A 21,676-nucleotide genomic window follows, 5' to 3' on the forward strand; every position below is an offset into this window, starting at 1 on the left:
TTGAAGTTCGGCCAACAACTGTTCCTTTGTTCCTTAGCACATAGTTGCTGAAGTCCTTTCCCCTCCCCTCATTTCCTACCTTTAATCACTTCCTGTAGCATGATTTTCTGTTCTGAGCTTCACGAACCAGTCCACTATGTTCATTTACTTATCAATTGGGGAAGCCTAGCTTCCAAAAAACAACGCATGTAACTAAAATCTAACAATTCACATATATGCAGATATTACAATATATGCCTACAATGTACAAGCTATCTATCCTTCCTAACAAATAAGCATGAACAATGTATTCAGTAAGTATACCAAACATTTGCTTAACTTGGTCCTTCCTTGTGATGAAGTCTTCTCCCAGGATCCTCCAGACTGTTTCTTCTCTGAAGTCTGTCCAACAACGGTTCCTTTGTTCCTTAGCACATGGTTGTTCAAGTCCTTTCCCCTCCCCTCATTTTCTGCCTACATTATTTCATATAGTATAATTTCCTGTGCTTAGCTTCACGAACCAGCCCAACAAGTTAATTTGCATATCAATAGGGGAGGCCTAGCTTCTAAAAAAAACTCACATGTAACTAAAATCTAACAATTCACACACATATATATATATATATATATATATATATATATATATATATGTATATATATATATATATATAAATGCTATAAAAATCACCAAAATACCCATAGCTATATAGTAATAAACACTAAATCCAGAAAAGAGTCCCAATTTCTCCGTCACTACAACAATCTCTTCTTCTCCCCCCCTCCTCTATCAGTAGACAGTAATGAAGAGATAGTATGTGCCCAGTGGGGGAGTCATTAGCCATCAGCCTCTATTAGACTTCGGCTCTCCTCCTCACATCATGTCATTGTGTGTTACCAGTCAAGAGAGAAAGAGGAACAGTATAGCCTGACCTAAGGCATCGATGTCAGATTATTTTGTATTGATAATAACATTTTCTATGGAAGGACACAGCTTTATTTTTATTTTTTTTGTTTCCACAATATAGAATATTTTCTTTGTCATGGTTTGTTGCTATTTTCTTATACCCATTGCTTGGTCACATACTGGTTAGTATTTTCAGGAGGACATTAGCCATAAGTTAGGGATAACTCTTGTCTAGTTACCATAGGTTACAACAGAGTCCCTGGATAAACTTACCAAGGAAGAGATTTCATGATGCTTTATAAAATAATCCACCTTTTTGTTATTGTGTGGGACTGCTGCTTCTCTCTCTCTTGCATGAATATGCAAATCTGTCTTGTTAGGGTCTATGTTCTCCTGTTTTGTTAGGCCTAGGCTTCTCTTTTGACATTGCCCTTATTTTGCATTCCTTACAGATGGACGATACAGAACGTACAATGCCATTTCCTCTCCAGACGATCAAATAGATGACAGCTCACCAGATTCCCCAGGAGAAAACCCCACAACCCCAAATCTCCATTCAATACCTTATCATGCCAATTCATCTTCTAATCCCTGTACCCATGAAGGAACTTTCCCCAATCCTGCAGAGATCACAGCTCATTATACATCTGGCAGGTTTCCCAAAAAGGTCCCATGTCCAGAGTGTGGTAAATTTTTTACTTGGAAGTCGAGCCTGGTCAAGCATCAGAGGTCTCACACAGGTGAGAAGCCTTATTCGTGTTCCGAATGTGGGAAATGTTTTGCGTACAAACCGGACCTTGCCGTACATGAAAGGGCCCACAGAGGTGAGAGGCCGTTTGCTTGCCCCGAGTGCGGGAAATGCTTTGCTAAGAAATTTTGCCTCGTCCAACACCAGAGAACTCACACGGCAGAGAAGCCCTATTCCTGTCCCGAGTGTGGGAAATGTTTCATGACAAAGGCTTGCCTTTTCCAACATCAGAGGTCTCACAGCGAGGAGAAGCGGTATTCATGTTCAGAGTGTGGGAAGTGTTTCAGACACAACTCAGATCTCCTCAAACATCGCAGAACTCACACAGGTGAAAAGCCTTATTCCTGTACGGAATGTGGAAAAGGCTTTTCGGTGAAGGCAACTCTCGTTCACCATCAGAGAAGGCACAGAGGGGAGAAACCTTATTCATGTCCAGAGTGTGGGAAATGCTTTGTGCAGAAGTCGGACCTGGATAGACATCATCTCATTCACACTGGCGAGCGACCATTCTCTTGCCTTGAATGTGGAAAGTGTTTTACACAAAGGTCAACTCTGGTGGAGCATCGTAGAATCCACTCAGGAGAGAAGCCCTATGCCTGTACTGAATGTGGGAAATGCTTTGCTCAAAGAGGGCAACTTGTTGCACATGAACGGATTCATGAACGTAAAGATACTTTTACTATATAGCCTAAAAGAGAAGAACATTTAACTTGCCATTTTTCTTTTCTGGATCATCAGTGTGTCCACAGACAGGAAGAAATTCATTTCCCTTACAGAGAAATAGTAATGGTTTCTGGGAAAGGTTTGCGTTTGAGGGCCCTCACTTAGTGAACCCCTGAACTACCAGCCTTAGCTAAACCTTTACACCCACCCGTAAATGGGACAGTTTCAGCTGATTCAAGGCCTACTAGCCAGCATGCCTGAAAAATTTAATCTAACGCCTTTATTAAAAGACTTTTAGTGCTGTTTCCAAGTTAAGCCCATGTAGTTCCCTAAAAATTTCCTCTTTGGCTCTGAAATCAGTTTGACTGGTTCTGCAAGACTGGATGTGGTCTACTGTTTTATCAACGTTACGTGATAGTTTAGGTTTTTCGAGTTTATCGAGATGGGCAAAGAAAGATCACACAAAGAATTGCGAAGATATAACATGTAATTGAGTAACAGAAGTACAAATGTAATAACATCAAAATAATATATAAAGAGACTTAGCTGCAGTTAGAATATAGATACTCTTCCAAGGGTCCCTGCCCATTTTCCAACAGCTTGGCAGATGATCAGGACCGACACACTTATCTCAGTTCTGTTAGAGGACAAGTTTATTAAAATTTTGGCTGTGGTATATACAGGACTAGTGGGTAAGTAACCACCAATGGGAACTAACTCAACTAATATGTGCTGCAATTGTATCAGAATATAGATAGTACCTACATCCCAATCGATCACCACCAATGGGAACTGTTTTCAAAGTGATATCACCTTTTAAGGAAGATAGTACACATCCCTAAATGGACCTTGTGGTCTTTGTCAGTTTATATTGACATTCCTATAACATTGGGTAAGCTAAGGTAACCATCCTTATATGTCCTTGTATGGCCCCTTAACCAGGTTTTGGAGGCTTTCTTATACATTAGTCAGCCACAATGAAAAAATGAATTTCTCCATCATCTACACGTCCCCCACTTTGGCAGTGGTCTGTTAGTTCTACTGAGGTTGTGAGGCTCCATAAAAGTGACAAAACTGGAATACTATACAAGTATCAGCTATAGGCTTCAAACATTGCCTTCTTGGAAAAATTTGCAAATAACCTTCGCTAGAACCGAGGTGTTGAAGGCTCTTTCGTGGTGCTTCACGTTCCTATGTAACCAATAGTTCCATGTCAAGGAGGACCTGTAAGACAAGACAATAGTGTCCACGTCCTATATCTCAGGGCTTCCAGTAATGAGATGTCTGCACCAGAATTTTCTTTTCTTTCCAACAACCAAGTCTATTACAAACCTTAACATAGTGTGAGACTCGCATCAAGTATAGAGCGTTTGAAGGACACCGCCACTTGCTTTTTCTTTCTTTTAAGGGCTTTCCTCACCCATGTTTATTAAAGGAAAGTTCATCAAGGAGAAAAAATAGTAGGGTTTCCCTCCCAGGGGTTTTTCAGCATTTCAATCCTCAGCAAAATAAACGATCATTCAGCCCTCCTGGCTTGTACTTCCAGCGCTGCTGCGGCCTCAAACTCCAGGCCTTTGTCTGTCCCCCACAGACTTCGCGAACCCAACAGGGTGCACACCGATAGCAGCCTCGTGCCGCACTGACTCCCACAGGGAGCCCTCCTGACTCCTGGGCCAGACCTCCTGTCTGCCAGGGTGGAGCTCAGAACCATGGTCAGGTTACTACTAAAAGCCCAGCACACACCTGCCCAATTATTATGCTGGCTGTTTTCAATATCTGGACCCAGGAGTGGACATTTCACCCCACCCGGATCACTTCGAAATCTCCAGGCTCCAGGTCCCAAACTGAACTTTTTAAAACAGAGGGAACTGAAAAGCTAGTTTCTTCTTCATGTTACAAACTCTCTGGAGCCCCTCAACCTGCCCGGTTGAGAATTCTGGGTCACGATCGCTTTCTAGACCCTGGCAGGGCAACGCTCTACCACAATAGTTATACGTTTTTGCTAGACACACACATGCAGTGCTGAAAAACCAGAGGCAAATCATAAAAGAATAATAGTCCAAAAAAATATAAAATGATCCAGTGACGATTTAACAAGATCTTTCACCCGGGTGTAAGGTCATGGGGTAGTGAATCAAAAAATAATAATAAAATTGGTAGAGAAAAAATACTCCTAAGGGCAATGTTTACTTAGGAAAAATTATAAATCAGTACCTAACTGCCTGTGTGGCCGGGAACCCTAAGCAACCAGGAAGAATATGTAGCAAAAAGAAAAAGATGAGGTGGTAAGATACCATCTCAGAAAGGCTGCATTAATGGGGGCTCACGCAAGGTTACAGTGCAAAATAAACAATTTTATTGGTGTTGGTATTCAAAAACAGTACAATACATATAAGATCAAGAAAAAATACTAGGTATAAAAAATGTAGAATATAGACCTTGAAGACCCGTGTGGGTATCAAGAAAATTATGGCAATACACACGCCACTGTCCCACCCCCTCCAATCACCCACAATAGGCACAAATTGCTGGATATAGGGAGTGTCCCATCACTATATGACTCCCGGTCACTACTACCTATTCCAGAAATGAATGCAGTGCATGCCTAAACTGTGTCATGTATGGAATCAAATTCCTGTATAAAATCCATTATGTAAACTATAGACTCAAAGGCAAGACTGCAAGTGGCCACAGTTCATAAGTTCCTAAAAGATATGCTGGATTTGTGGTAGAGATAATGGAATGAAAGATGTTTCATGAAACATGAGGTAATAGCTCCATTTCATTGGCATAAATCAAAAAATCATGAAAGCCACCATATAGGAAACAAAAATGGAGATCGTCAGTCCGCACCCTGTAAAACTCAGTCTCATATGGATAACAGCCTATATAATAGACATTCGGCTGATGAATTGGGATGTCACTTTATTTCCAGAGAGTAGTCCCAAAGGGTTTAAAGAATGGGTGGCTGGGAGATAGACTGTCAGTAGGCTAGATGTTTATGAAGGTACCTGAGGGGACAGAGTCCGGGCTCACAGATTGGCTCATATATGAGGACTGTCCATATTGTTGACAGTTATTCTACTGGTAGGAAAAGTCCCAAGCTAGAAAGTAAAGGAACCGCCTTACCAGTTCTCCTCCTCAAGGTCGCCACGAGTCCGACTGACTCCACATGCAGATGTCCCAGTGTAGCTCAGGTTACAGTTCAGGTGGTGCTCAACTAAATACATTGCATTGCCTGCTTCCGAGATGCCCCGGGATACATGTCTGCTCCCGCTGTATAGCTGCACCGCAGTTACCTCCGTAACCCGGAAGTATGTCCTCGAGTGTCCTCGGATTTGACATTTACAATATCAGCTGAAATGACAGGCTGGGGCCACAGATCAAAGCCGCAGTGTGACGATGGATGATGGGCGGGGCGTTGGCGTGTGACGTCAACGCGTTTCTCGTGCGTGACGCACGCTTCCTCAGGTAGTGAGCCCGATTTCCCACCTCCACCACACGCTGACTCTTATCCTAATGTGTAGACCATTGTTCCCACAATGGTCAAACTGCGCAGTGGGTGTTAGGAACCTGTCAGGAAGGCTCTGGCCATGGATGAGTTAAGTCTCACAGGCTATTCCAGCTCCACCCCTCTCATCTAGAAAGAGCTCTATTTAAGCTGGATCAGCACACAGGTTCAGTGCTGTCTTGTCTTCAGCTCCTGCCGTTGTTCCTGAACCTGTGACCTGTTTGCTGCTGATTTCCTGTTGACCTTTTGGCTTATTCCTGACTCCGCTCGTCTGCTGCCTGTCCTGACCCCGGCTTGTTTGACCATTCTCTCGGATCTCCCTTGTCTGTTTACCCGCCTTCGGACCTTGATCGGTTCACCCCTGGTGGGGCGACCCTGAGGACCGCGACCTGGTATCCACACGCAGCGAACTCCATCCTCACCACTAGAGGCTCTGGCGAAAACCGGTGGATACTTAGACTCCGCACCTCAGGCTAGCCTGTGTCACTTACCTTGGGGGTTCCGTCCAAGCTCCGCCCTCTAGCGGACATCGGGGCCTATCTCTGTCGCCAGGTTACCACCAGCACCCTAACAGTGGGTGATTTATAGGATCACTCAGCCTTATACATCCGGACCGATCTCGTATTGAAATCTCTCCCGTAGACCCACAACGTATCTCATGCATGAAGGAGAGAGAGTCATAGTGTAGTAAGTTTCCAATGATTTATTTGAAGTAAGTAAAGTTACACTCTCTCTCCCTGATCCTCTCTTCATGCATGAGGTATGTTGTGGATCTACGGGAGAGATTTCAATACGAGATCAGTCCGGAAGTATAAGGCTGAGTGATTCTTTAAATCACCCACTGCGTAGTTTGACCATTGTGGGAACGATGGTCTACACATTAGGGTAAGAGTCAGTGTGTGGTGGAGGTGGAAAATCGGGCTCACTACTGCATGACCTTAACACCCAGGTGGAAGATCTTGTTAAATCATCACTGGATCATTTTATACTTTTTTGGACTTTTATTGTTTTATGGTTTTTCAGCACTGCATGTGTGTGTCTATATTGTATTCCTTACCAGTGTTTATGCTAGCTGCTGTTACATCAAGAAGGAAGTAAACAAGTACAAGCCCCCAGGGTTTTTTTTAGCAGCAATAACTTCTAAGGATAGAATGTATGAGACTGTAATATTATCTAAAAAATTCTTCTTTATTGTCAATAGAAAAGGTAAAAAAACATATATGATAAAACATCCCCGGAGGGGAAAGAAAGGTATATTATGAGCTCTGGTTACAGGAAAATGACATATGTTACAAAGGTAACAATGGCACAAATTATCATCACATTGAGATGCAGGAACACAGACGCGTTTCGACCTATATGGTAAGGTCTTCCTCAGGGGGTCTGTGATGTCAGATTGGCGATGTCAAACAGAGACCAGAAATCATGTTTGTGGCTAAGAAGTCCTCTTGAAACATGGAGATATAGGTTCCCCCGGCCAAGGGCAGCAGGAAAAATGCACGGGACTGCAAAGAGTCACATCTAGAGCATCCTGATCCCTTCATATGGAGACTTCTGAATAAGAAAAATAGGCTTGTGTGCTGCTGCAGGATGGGCAGGTGTCCATGACCCACCCTGGTGGGCTCTAGATGTGACTCTTTGCAGTCCCGTGCATTTTCCCTTCTGCCCTTGGCGGGGGAACCTATATCTCCATGTTTCAAGAGGACTTCTCAGCCACAAACATGATTTCTGGTCTCTGTTTGACATCGCCAATCTGACATCACAGACCCCCTGAGGAAGACCTTACCATAAAGGTCAAAACGCGTCTGTTTTCCTGCATCTCAATGTGATGATAATTTGTGCGATTGTTACCTTTGTAACATATGTCATTTTCCTGTAACCAGAGCTCATAATTGTAAGGTTCTGGCACTCTCAGTGCCTCCTATCACATCATTTCCGGGTGCGTTCCATCTACCTAGATAGATGAAGCACATATAGGTGTGTTTCCCTTTAAGAGTGCTGACATCATCATGAGGCGCCGGACTGAACAGCTATTTAAATCACCAGCTTTCACTCACATGTGTTCGTTCAACCTGCTGTGTGCCTAGATGTGCCTTGATGCTTACCTTGTCTTGTGTCGCCGCATAATCTGCCTTGAAGCTCTCATGCTTGCAAGCATACCTCGCTATCGGAACCACGCTGCTGATCCCTGTATCCCGTTACCGGATCATCCGCTCTTGCCGAACCTCTCCTCTACAACATTGCTACTAGTGATAAGTACCCCACAGGGGAGACCTCTATAACCTTCATACTAAAGCTTACACTATCTAGCTCTGCATACTAAGGACTATTACTACATCTGCATTAACTAAGATTGCTAGCTCTTGAGCCTAATACCATCTGCTCTTGCACTGGGTTGGTCTATCCTGTATGTTCACCTGCTACTCTATCATCTGCTACCATACATGATTGCTTAACCTATCTGCATCCCATCTGCTACTATCTTACTTTCAAGAACATTCCTCTCAAGTGTCTGTCACCTATCGTCTCTACTCAACCTGTCTCTTCAGCCTATCACCTCTATACTACTATATACATAGATCACTCCAGGAACATTTTATTGAGTGTGTATATTTGTATGCTGAATTGAGACTATCCACATATGATGAGTCTTGGGAGTTGGGATTGGTATCTCAGCGTTTCTCTACATGACTACTGAAGTGGAATATTTCTGCAGCTGCAAATCCACATTATACAGAAAACGCAGGAGCGTTACAATAATATACCTTTCTTTCCCCTCCGGGATGTTTTATCATATATGTTTTTTTACCTTTCTATTGACAATAAAGAAGAATTTTTTAGATAATATTAGTCTCATACATTCTATCCGTAGCAGTTATTGCTGCTAAAAAAAAACCTGGGGGCTTGTACTCGTGTACTTCCTTCTTCCAGTATATTTGGGGTGTGCAGCCTCCCCAGTACCTGTGTTGTTCTCCCTTTGATGCTGCTGTTACATCTTGGGGAGCACAGGTTTGATTGTATTATTTTACTTTCTTGCTAGGGACTAATTAAATAATATTGAAATTCCAGCTATAAGAGAGTGACACCATCATGTGAGGGGATGGAGGCACAAAAAACTGTGGCGAGTCCTCAAAAAATATCAAAAGTTTATGGAAAATGTATTCCTTCAATGTCAGCCAAGAACTGGCTACCGTGTGGATTTGAAAGGTCCGAAGAGGCCACATATTATGTCATGTCTTCCAGGTACAGCCGTTTATCCATATTGGTATTGGCTAACGTTCTACAAATGGGAACAATAAACCATCTATAATTGGTCACAAGACCAGATCTGCTGTAGGTGGTAGGTAAATCATCCTCAGCTCTATTACCACTACTGGTGCTGCTTGGATCAGTTACGTTGCTGTCGAAAAATGTGATAATGTGAAAAGGAGAAGAGATTTTGTAAATAAAAAAAGTCTATATACAGATATTGTGCTGATGTAGCCTGGTCAGTGTGATTGTTTTGTGACAAAGCTGAATATAGGCTCCCAATATGTAATACTTCTCTTCATCATCTCTCCATAAAGAAGGGGGTTAAAACTGAAGACTATATGAAAACCACTAGTACAGGGGTGACAACTCAATTTCATCGTAAGCTGTATCGGCATTTTGGTTGCCCTCAAATGGCAAGTTGTATCTGTAGGACTAGATGTCCAGAGCACTACACCCCCTCATACTTCAGATGTCAAGAGCCCCTCCCCCCACCATCAGAAGTTGAGAGTCCCCCATCCTCCCTTATATCATAGTGCATGCCCCTAACTTTGTGCTACTTCCAGGAAGCAGCTGGGAGCAGAGCTGGGAATCAGAAAGTGTAGGGTCTGGAGGAGGACTAGAGAATGGCTGGAGTCAACTGTCAGAGTCTGTTGAATCCTGAGTCCAGGGAAGGCAGAGGGGGGGGGGGCTGCTGCCACTGCGTAGAGAGGGACATGGGATCTGTAGGAGGAGTTCTTCTGACCTTCTCTCAGTTGCCAACTGCTGAGATGGGAACGGGGGTGGGGGGGGGCAGAGAAGCATCTCTCCGTGACTGCACAGAGAAGCACAGGATCTGGCAGAGAAGTTCTCTCCCCCTTTCTGCTGCCATCTGCTAAGGCAAAGGTGTGGGGTGGGCGCAGATGATGGGGGTGCCACAGCTGCAGGAGAGGTGCGAGGGTCACATGAAACGGCTTTGCGGGCCGGATTCAGCCTTGTGTTTGCACTAGTATGTCATTTAGGCAGGTTCAGTATAAACCTTCTGATATGTTGGTAATACATTTTAACATATACACTAGACATGTGCAATTCCTTTATTTACAAGTCAAAATTTTTGTTATTTGGAGATTCAGATGTATCTGAATCTCAGAATCACAATAGTAACGAATTTCAAAGAATGCAAAAAAAACATATAACAAAACAACAAATTCATTCGGATGACTTAAAGCGGAGTTCTACCCAAAAGTGGAACTTCCGCTTTAGGGAGTCCTGACCCCCCGACATGCCACATTTGGCATGTCATTTTTTGGGGGGGGGGGAGCGGGTACCTAGTTTTGACAGGTACCCGCTCCCACTTCCGCTCGGAGCGCCGCGGCGCCCTGAGCGGAAGTTCTCCTCTCCCCCTCCCTCCCTGCAATCTTCTGGGACACGTCAGAGGTCCCAGAAGATTGCCGGCCAATCACGGCGCGCAGCGCGACTCGCGCATGCGCAGTGGGTACCCGGCTGTGAAGCCGCAAACTGTAACAGCCGGGTGCCCACAGCAGTGATGCCGGCGCCGAGGGAGAGGATCGAGGCTTCCGGCGGCCGCATCGCTGGACCGTTGGACAGGTGAGTAAATGGCTGGAACTCTGCTTTAATGCAAGAGTTTAGGATAACAAACGATCCAAATTGATTTGGATCCATTTTGTTTTTATTAGTGTTGCGGGAAATCTGACACTTAGTGGGAACTGACTAATTGACACTGTCACTGTACTAATGACACTGGCTTGGAAGGGGTTAACATCTCAGGTGATCAAGGGGTTAAATGTGTGCCTAATTATGTACAATGTGTGCTGCTAAATATCTCTTTGTTTGTTATCCTTGCTTTGCAGGGATGAAAAACAGAGAGATTGTTCAGTCTGTACAGAGCCGTTTGATTGTCAACACAGGGCTCTGCGCTGTGATTGGACACAGAGACGATCAGCAAATCCGGGTCATGAATCATTGGCCGGGACGTGCACACACAACAGAGCCGGCGGGTGGGGGAGCGCACGCCCAGAACCCGGAAGTGTGCTGCAACGTACAGATACGTTACGGTGTCTGTATGAGCCACCCTGCTGCAGTATATGTACTGTGGCGGGTCGGCAAGTGGCTAAAGTATCCAGTATTCATAAACTGGAGGACTGGGCCAGGGGGCAGGGGGGCAATTGCCCCCGGGGCCTCTCTGATGCCCCCTAAAAAGGCTGCACCACTTCTGCCACAGACATTCCTAAAAGATTCCTGGTAAAGTAAAATGTCCCCGCTGCTGACCTACTGAGTGTGGGATGAAGACAAGGACAGAGCGTAGGCCTCCCCCCCAGCATGGATGGTAAACTGTGTATGAGCAGAGGCCATTTCCATGCCCCATGGGAGACCCTTCTCCCCCAGGCAGCCCCAACCGAGCTGTCCCAGATCCCCCGACTGTCCCCTGCTGGTCAGGTTGAGAACCCGGATTCAGCCCCTGAGTAGAGAGTGCTTGGAGCAGAGCTTCAGCCTGGAATGGGGGTCAGGAGGAGGCCTGGAAGAGGGAGAGTGGGAAGGGGTCCGAGTTGCTGCGCCATGGGCCTCTGGTTGGTACTTGCCCCCTGGCCCGAAAGTTGCCAGTCAGCCCCTGTACTTGGAGAAGAGTTTCAGCCTGGAATGGGGGTCAGGAGGAGGCCTGGAAGAGGGAGAGTAGAAAGGGGTCCGAGTTGCTGCACCATGGGCCTCTGGTTGGTACTTGCCCCCTGGCCCGAAAGTTGCCAGTCAGCCCCTGTTCATAAAGTAACAAAATACAAAGGAGGTCTACATATAGAATGCAGTACAGTGTCATGATGTGCTCAGAAGGGAAATACAACAAGTGCGTAAACCACAAAGTGCACAAGTGGCCAGGCAGGGATGTCAAATATCAACAAGGCCACCAAGTATATGTCTAATAGCACGCTTATAAGGAAACAGAAATTTACTGAAAAGTATGACTGCGGAAGATATGATGAGTTTTCTTTGTAAGGTATGTTGGAGGGAGGGTGTAGGACAGAGGTAGAGAGGGAGGTTGTTGGAGGAAAAAGAGAGCGGAGGTAGGAGATGTGTTCGGGAATTGTTAGGGGAGGGCGAAATTCACTGAGAGAGGGGAGGCAGGGTGAGCTACTTCACTGGGTGCTTTACCCTCATCTGAGAATGTGATCCAATGGATCCAAGTTTTGGGGGGGCATGGCCTGGACACAGAGCTTCGGCATCTGATCCTTAATTGATCCCTTTCCCCAGCCTTTGATCCACTCCGGCTTTGCACTGATCTGTTGGCCCACACACTCCGGAGACCATCAAAGTTTTGGAGTAGCTTCATGTTTATTTTGAGCAGATAATACCAGGTCTTCCATTGTCAGTTCCTTGACTTTGGTGAGCCATAATGAAAAAGGGGGGATTTGGGTCTTTCCATCCCAGTGTGATGGTCGATTTTGGGGCGTTGAGGAGGCAAGGAAGAATCAATTTTTTTGTATGTTTTCTGAGGAATACCAGAGACATGTAGGAGGAATAAGGCTGGGTCCTCCAGAAGGTTGTAATCAGTACATTTTTGAGAGATTCTACGCACTTTCCAGAAGTGTTCCAGTTTCGGGTAAGACCAAAAAATGTGTAGCAAAGTCCCCCTGGCATCTCCAGCAGCGTTCCAATACAGTGGGAAGGTATGTATGGAGCACCATTGGTGTGCAGTACCGCCGTGTGAAGATTTTGTAGTTGTTTTTTTGTTTCATCGATGTGCAGATGGATGATTTTAATGGCAACCAAAGAATATGCTTATGTTGAGCTGGGGGTGACTCCTTACCCATTTTTGTGGAATGCAATCATCTATGTCTAAAACGGGTAGATATGCTTGGGCGCTGGGAAGAGAAATCACTGAGGAACCATGTCACCTTCATTTACTTTTTGGCCTACACACTATAAGTCCCATCATACATAGGGACATTATCAATGAAGGTGGGTATAGATGGCATGCAGACATAGATGGGCGTCACATCTGACAAAACGTACGTCGGTCGCGGCGTGCTGACGTCACCACTACGAGTCTGAGGACGGGCGGAGGAGTCGACCGGCCGGCGGCTCATTCAAATCCCACGCTTTACTTTTCTCGATTTTTGTAAGTTGCTTTCTTTTTTTTTACATTGAACGCTTTTGTTTTTACACTATGGGGGCCTTTTCCTAGCATTTTTATGCCGATTTAAAGGACTTCACACAGACTTTTTATTACCTTTTGATAGTCTATTTTCATTTTAATGGACTTCTGAACTCAAACTATTGGAAGCATTTGTGTTTCACATTTATTTTTATGTATGGTATATTTTTGTGTATGACTGTTCACTTTGTCACTTTCACCTACATTTTCTGATATAATATTTTTGGTTAAATATTATTCATTGCTTAGCGCAACTTACCTTTATATATAGATGGGTGTAACAGCCTGGGAGTCTCCTGGTCTGTCAATTATCCTAAGCAAGCAAGGGATGGGCAAAACAGACCCGGTCCTCCTATGCAGTGAACAGCAACGCAATTATGTTAACCCTCAGGTAATAAAACCTACTGGGAGGAAGTACCATGATAGGTAGCCCCGGGAAAGTAGAGGGCCAACTGCTCACCAGCCTTATGAACTAGAAATGAGTGAAAGTGAGCTCCGAAAAGCAGAGGACAAGATAAGGACTACTCAACAATGGCTGCAGTATGTGATATAAGGTACAGATTGATGCAAGGTATGCCATTCACTAAAGTCCATTAACATTTTAGCCAGGGGTTTGGTTTTAATCGTGATGAGTTGGTCAGCAAGGTCAATTAAAAAGGGTAATAGCTTTCATTTATACTACTCCAAAAAAACAAAAACATCAATCTGAAAACTCTGCGCTAATTGTAGTCATAATTATTCCATTGTTCTAATGAGCTGCTGAAGTTGACTTAACCTCCCCATTGACTTGTGATAAAAGCACTGATGAAGGTTCAGTAGGCCAAAATGGGACTGTCCATGAACTGATGATGGTGCTTCTGTCATGGTTTAGCCTGCCGTTTCCTGCTTGTGAAATTCTTGCCTCGTTGCTGGACCTGTGGTTCTACCCACATGTGCTGCTGCCTTCTGTGTTCAACTATGGGCCTCGCTAGCTCTATTGTGGATTTATTTCCCTTCTATCACTTCCTGGTTTGCCTCCGAGTCTGCTTATCATGTACCTGATCCGAGGCCGAGATGCAGAGAGGGCTCCCCTTGCAGCTCAGTGCGGTACACCCCTGAGGTTGGAACAGAAGGTGTAGCGCCCACAGAAGCACCGGTTGCTAACAGGGTCCGTGGAGTAGACCAGTGGTCACCAGAAGGATAATGAAGAGAGATAACAACGCTCAGGCCAGTCAAAGTCTACGATTCAAGGTGGGTGCCGAACCTCGGCTCGCCACAAGGAGAGGCATGAAAGAAGAAAATGGTCGCACACCACCACGGAATCCAATAGTAGTAAGAAAAAGGAAAGCAAGGGGAGTCGGGACTTTAATTGAGGTTACAAATACTTTTGTATCTCCATCCCTAATATAGTATGAGACAAGGGGGGATTTTTGGTGGGACTTTGAATGAGGCGTGTGATTAGCTGGCCATAGACTATACAAAAATATGTTATGAGGTATATATATGTGCATACCATCCAAACAAAAACAAAAACATGAGTAAGTACACATGTAACTTGATTTATTGTGAATGCACAGGTAGTAGCATCATGGAGACAATAGATGACATACAATAGTCCCAATGACCAGAGCATATAAAAAATATATAAATACATGTTCAAATGGAGTATAAAAACAACATGAAATAATTGGTAACAAGATAGTACATAGTCCACAAAATTTGCATCATAATTGCTCTACGCATTTCGTGTTAAACAACACTTCCTCAGGAGCTGGTGCAAAATGATCAACTATAAAAAAGAAAATATCATGAAGTAATGCATATAGTGGTATACATGCCCATTGAAAAGGGTATTAATTATATAGGGTTGCTTACAATGAGTTGAAGCTGTTGCCTTAAGGGACTCGCCAAGGAAGGACCCCTGTGTACCATCTGACCCGGGAGCTGAGGGAGACATACCAGGCTAGCATAGGGGGCAAACATAGAAGTACAGTGATCGAATATTGATAGTAGAAAGAATGGTAATTGTCTCAATAACATCCGATATAGTATCTAGGATTGGATTAAATATATATATGATATGATAAGAGTAATAATAGCAATCGTTTGTATATTAAGTTGTAATAGTAGTATAATAATCAAATATTGAGTATACCAGATAGATGAGTACCAAGATAGAAAACGAAACCCTAGTGACAGACCCAACATGGAGTATCCCCATAGTGTGTACATGCTGAAAACATCAGAGAGATGTGCAAATAAAGCATTAAATAAGGTGAAATGATAGTGAGGATGAGTGAAGAGCATGACAAATGACCCAAGGTGAAAGTTGTGAACCGAGGTAATAGAAAAAAATGAAATAGAGTAAATTGTGGTGATAGTGAAAACAGCGTGAGGAAACAGACCCCTGTTCCAAAGAGTACGGAGACATGTGAAAGTTAATAGGGTGAAGTAAAGAAAAAAGGATCCAGAGTATTACCGATTGTAGCTAGGTGCCTTGAATGAAAGTCAATTGAAGAAATCAAGAGTTGTTGCACCCAAAAACCCGCCGGGAGGGCTCCCAGCGTCACGCAACCATTCCAAAGTGGAGACATCGGCGACCGCCAGTAGGTAGCTGAGCGGAAGTCGGCGCCTCGTGGAGGAAGGTAGATGGTATATCAGCATGCCAGTCTGACGGCCAAACCAGTGGCGTCTAAAACCAACACGGAAGGGGCGTGGCGCCGATGCGCCGCGGCCAGACCCGCCCACACCCCCGCATCACAAGGATGAAGGAGGAAGGGGAGGGAGACAAGAGCACTATGCAGCCCCTGGGCAATGGCCCGGGAGCTGCCCTGCCAAACCTGCCCCCACCCCCACATCACAAGGATGAAGGAGGAAGGGGAGGGAGGCAGGAGCGCATCGCAGCTCCCGGAACAGACAGGAAAAGGAGAAACATCAATTGGCAAGTCCCAAGGGAAAAAGCAACAATATGCCCTGAACGAGACCTCTATCAGTATAATGATAGTAACAAATTGTATAGGTTGCAATAGTAATAAAAATTAGTAATTATAGTAGCCGATCCCAAATACATAGGGCCATGCCCCCTGAAAGTGACAAGCACGTTTGTACTGATACAGGGTTAGTAGTAAGCCGACCCCAATGGTCCACAGGGTTAGCCCCCTGAGTGTAACAAACGTTTGCACTTGTACAAGGGGTGGTCCAGAGAACCGCACGCCTCCATCCCTGATAATTGGAAGGAAAGCCCCTCGAATCAATAGTAGTGAACAAGCACGTAGCAGTCGTGTGAAACGCGTCTACTGCCCTACCCTGCTGTACCTTGTACCACGTATGTAAATAAAGAACTTTTCTTCATTGGATTCCGTGGTGGTGTGCGACCCTTTTCTTCTTTCACACATCACCAGAAGGATGCTGGGCAGAAGTCCTCTGGAAGTCTTCAGATGGACAAGACAATTGGAGCAACCAGGCAACAGGTGAAGAGACTAGCAGACGGTCAAACTTGGTGGATCAGTCCAAGGGCTCAGGCAGGTAGCGGCAACAGGAACTCAGCCAAGGTCACAACAGGAGGGCAGGAAGAAGGCAGAAGCAAAGTCCGTTAAGAAAGCCAAGAACATATATTGGTGTTACCTGATCCGAGGCCGAGATGCTAAGAGGGCTCCCCTTGTGGCTCAGTGTGGCACACCCCTGGAGGTGGTACAGAGGGTGTGGCGCCCAAAGCGGCACGGGTTACCAGTTGCAGGCAGGTAGGTAGATCCTGGGGAAATCCAAGAGCGAACTGGAACAGACTGGAACCCCAGCAGAGTAGAAGTCTTCAAGGGCTCTGAGTTGGCGGGGCTACCTGGTGCCGAGGAATAGTCTCTAGTAGAGGAGACAGGAACTGGCTGAGGTCTGGGACTGGAGCAAGCAGCGGGAACTGTGGAAGAAGCCGAGGTCATGCACAGGAGACAGCAGGAATAGCCGAAGTCTTGGAGCAAGCTGGGGTCATACATGGTAGGTAACAGAAGCAAGGTCAGTGGAGGAAGCAAAGGGTCAAACCAAGAGGAGGAGATCAAACGGAGTCTGGAACGAGCCGAGGTCACAACAGGAGATCAAAGCAGAACACAGGAAGCACAGGAATACAGGGAAGCTGAGAGATAATCCAGCAATGAGTCTGATCCTATGGCCACATTTTATAGGCCAGCAGAAGGCTACGTCTGTTGCGCATTGCGTACGTGCGTTTGCGCCAATTTGACTTTGCGCATGCACGTTCGCCATTCTCACGCCAACGTGGCCAGGGATGCGCCAGGGGCGTCCATTGATATTACTGGCAATGTTGTCAGTTCTCCTACAGCCATTTCCCTGACAATTGGTGGGCAGGCAGATAGCAAGTCTGTGGGCCAAGCCGGGGTCACACATTGAAGAGCCAAAACTGGAGCAGGGTAGGTCAGACAAAGCCAAGGGTCAAGCCAGGAGAGGAGAGCAGATGGGTCAGGAACAAGCCGGGTCACAACTGGAAATTCAAGGAAAGAAGCGAATGCTCCGGACACAGAGAAAACTGAAGACAATCCAGCAACTTGATGGGCTGAGCAGAGGTCTTATATAGGCCAGCAAATGGACGTATCTATGGCGTAATGCGTGCGCCATCGTGTACGCCCAATCGCCAATCTATTGCCAGTGCGCATGCGTGCAGGAATGCACCATCACGTACGCCCATTAGCCAATCTTCTGCCAGTGCGCATGCGTGCAGGAATGCGCCATCACGTACGCCCATTAGCCAATCTTCTGCAAGTGCACATGCGTGCAGGAATGTGCCATCACGTACGCCCATTAGCCAATCTTCTGCCAGTGCACATGCGTGTAGGAATGCGCCATCACGTACGCCCATTAGCCAAGCTTCTGCCAGTGCGCATGCGTGCAGGAATGCGCCATCACGTACGCCCATTAGCCAATCTTCTGCCAGTGCGCATGCGTGCAGGAATGCGCCATCACGTACGCCCATTAGCCAATCTTCTGCCAGTGCGCATGCGTGTAGGAATGCGCCATCACGTACGCCCATTAGCCAAGCTTGTGCCAGTGCGCATGCGTGCAGGAATGCGCCTGATGCGCCCATCACAAGTACTGGCGGAGCTGCCAGTCACACCACGACCATTTCTCTGACACTGCTTCTCTATATATGAACATGATTAGTGCAGCTCGCGTTGCCTTAGCAACTTCCTAGTTTCCCCGTGCTCCTGCCTGCCGTGTACTAACATCAAAAAACAAACAGGGGGCGCATTATCCTTAATAGTAGGCTTTATTGAATAAAAATAGTTATACTCCCAAACAAATGTTTTAAAAAAGGCACATCAAATCCGAACATCTGGAACAATCTGTGTCACGTTGACAGGTACAATGTCCTCGATAGGTGATGGCTAACACGTTTCGAGGCTTAGCCTCTTCTTCAGAGCCAACACCTCTAGCTCTCTAGCTCCTTTGTTACCTCCTCCCATGCTCACCTCCAAGACTTCTCCAGAGCCTCTCCCATCCTCTGGAACTCCCTGCCTCTGTATGTCTGGTCAGCTCCTACCCCGTTTACCTTCAGGCAATCCTTGGAAACAAATTTATTCAGGGAAGCCTACCCCACCTCCACCTAAGAGCTGTACTTGAGTCACCTCCATCAGATCGCCCCCTGCAGCTATTACCCCTTCCCTCCTCCCTATAGAACAGTGGTTCTCAACTGCGGTCCTCAGGACCCACTAACAGGCCAGATTTTAAGTATTACCTTAGGGAGATGCAGAACAGAATACTGCAATCACTGAGCAGTAAATGATATCACCTGTGATGTGTTTCAGTTATCTTGCAAACCTGGCCTGTTAGTGGGTCCTGAGGGCAGGAGTTGAAAACCACTGCTTTAGATTGTAAGCTCCATGACCATGGCGGGGAAGCCAAGGTGCGGGGCCGGCGGCCACGATTGCCGCCGGGCACCCGCGATCGCTGTTGACAACGCAGCAGACCTTTGCTCTCTCTGCTATCAACACAGAGCGCCTGTGATCCTCCTATTTAGGATCACAGGTCTCTGTGTTGATTTCACAAGCCCATCACCCTCACAGTTAGAAAATACCCCCCTAGGCTCACACTTAACCCTTTGATCGCCCCTGGGTTAACCCCTTCCCTGTCACTGTCATAAGTACAGTGACAGTGCATATTTTTAGCACTGATTACTGTAGTAATATCACTGGTCCCCCAAAAAGTGTCAAAAATGTCAGTTAGGGGTCCGATCTGTCTGCCGCAAAGTCGCAGTCCCGCTAAAAATCGCTATATTTTAAAAAGCACTAATATTAGTATGAACCCAAAAAACAAAATGTTTTTAATATATGGTAATACTATAGTATTATTAATATTAATATTAATAATACAATTAATTAATATAAATAATTTAATGAATGTATATAATGTATATAATATAATGTAATGTATATAATATAATGAATATTAATACAGTTAATATTAAGGTTAGCAGTGATAATATATTCATATCGTGAAAATAAAAGTATTAATTTATGGTAAATTAGCTTAAAAGTTCTATTATTTAACATTAATATTTATATTACTTCTAAAAATACATTGTCCTTTGCTTTTTCGTAAAATATGTTATTTTTTTTATTAAAAATTAAACTGCAGTAACAATCTTAACAATGAATTGTTCCTAATACATGGGAATATTTTGTATAATAATAATGATGATAATTACTGTTGTTTAGAAGTAATAATCTATAATAAAATATTCTTGCTATCTGGTATTTTTGTGTACAGATATTATTATGATTAATATTTGAAAATCGTGATAACAGTAGTAATAAAATGAAATTTGCATACTTTTTTTTTTTTTTATTTAACAATAATACTACTATTAAAAATACTTTTATAGACATAAAGCAAAATATGTTATTATCCTTTGTATTATTTGTATTATTATACCAGTAAAAAAAATAAAAATGACATAAATCTTTCTCCTAGTTTGTAGACGCGATAACTTTTGCTAAAACCAATCAATAAACTTTTATCTGGTGTTTTTGTGTACAGATATTATTTTGATGAATATTTGAAAATAGTGATAACAGTAGTAATCAAATTAAATTTGTATACCTTTTTTTAGTATTTAACAAGGATATTACTATTAAAAATACTTTTATTACCATAAAGCAAAATATGTTATTATCTTTTGTATTATTATACCTTTTTTTATTATTTAACAATGATAATAGTATTAAAAATAGATTTATTACCATAAAGTAAAAAATTTTATTATCCTTTGTATTATTTGTATTATTATAGCAGTAAAAAAAAAAAAAAAAAAATGACATAAATCTTTCACCTACTTTTGTAGACGTGATAACTTTTGCACACACCAATCAATAAACTCTTATCTGGTATTTTTGTGTATAGATACTATTACGATTAATATTTAAAAATAGTGATAACAGTAGTAATAAAATAAAAATGTCATACTTTTTTTTATTATTTAACAGGGATATTACTATTAAAAATACTTGTATTACCATAAAGCAAAATATGTTTTTATCCTTTGTATTATTTTTATTATTATAGCAGTAAAAAAAAAAAAAAAAAAAAAATGACATAAATCCTTCCCCTACTTTATAGACGTGATAACTTTTGCGCAAACCAATCAATAAACTCTTATCTGGTATTTTTGTGTACAGATATTATTTTGATGAATATTTGAAAATAGTGATAACAGAAGTAATCAAAATTAATTTTGTATACCTTTTTTTTATTATTTAACAATGATATTGCTATTAAAAATACTTTTATTACCATAAAGCAAAATATGTTATTATCCTTTGAATTATTTGTATTATTATATCTTTTTTTATTATTTAACAAGGATATTACTATTAAAAATAGATTTATTACCATAAAGTAAAAAATGTTATTATCCTTTGTATTATTTTACCAGTAAAAAAAAAAAAAAAAATTACATAAATCTTTCCCCTAGTTTATAGACGTGATAACTTTTGCGCAAACCAATCAATAAAGTCTTATCTGGTGTTTCTGTGTACAGATATTATTACAATTAATATTTAAAAATAGTGATAACAGTAGTAATAAAATAAAAATTGCATACCTTTTTTTTTAATTATTTAAGAAGGATATTACTATTAAAAATACGTGTATTACCATAAAGCAAAATATGTTTTTATCCTTTGTATTCTTTTTATTATTATAGCAGTAAAAAAAAAAAAATGACATAAATCTTTCTCCTAGTTTGTAGACACGATAACTTTTGTGCAAACCAATCAATAAACTCTTATCTGGTGTTTTTGTGTATAGATATTATTACGATTAATATAAAACGAAATTTGCATACCTTTTTTTTTATTATTTAACAATAATACTACTATTAAAAATACTTTTATAAACATAAAGCAAAATATGTTATTATCCTTTGTATTATTTGTATTATTATACCTTTTTTATTATTTAACAATGATATTACTATTAAAAATAGATTTATTACCATAA

At 43.0% G+C, this 21,676-nt stretch overlaps 1 protein-coding gene across 1 annotated transcript in view; it reads left to right on the forward strand.

Moving 5' to 3' along the window:
• LOC309564365 (uncharacterized protein) overlaps nucleotides 1-21,676 on the forward strand; it is a 175,290-nt gene that overhangs the window by 97,439 nt on the left and 56,175 nt on the right. The window contains exon 14 of the mRNA XM_082268992.1: nucleotides 1,336-2,317. Coding sequence (XP_082125118.1) covers nucleotides 1,336-2,317 — 982 coding nt within the window. The remainder of the gene's footprint in view (nucleotides 1-1,335; nucleotides 2,318-21,676) is intronic.

Source organism: Pelophylax lessonae (assembly GCF_965119305.1).
Source record: "Pelophylax lessonae genome assembly, chromosome: 9".
Classification (NCBI taxonomy): domain Eukaryota; kingdom Metazoa; phylum Chordata; class Amphibia; order Anura; family Ranidae; genus Pelophylax; species Pelophylax lessonae.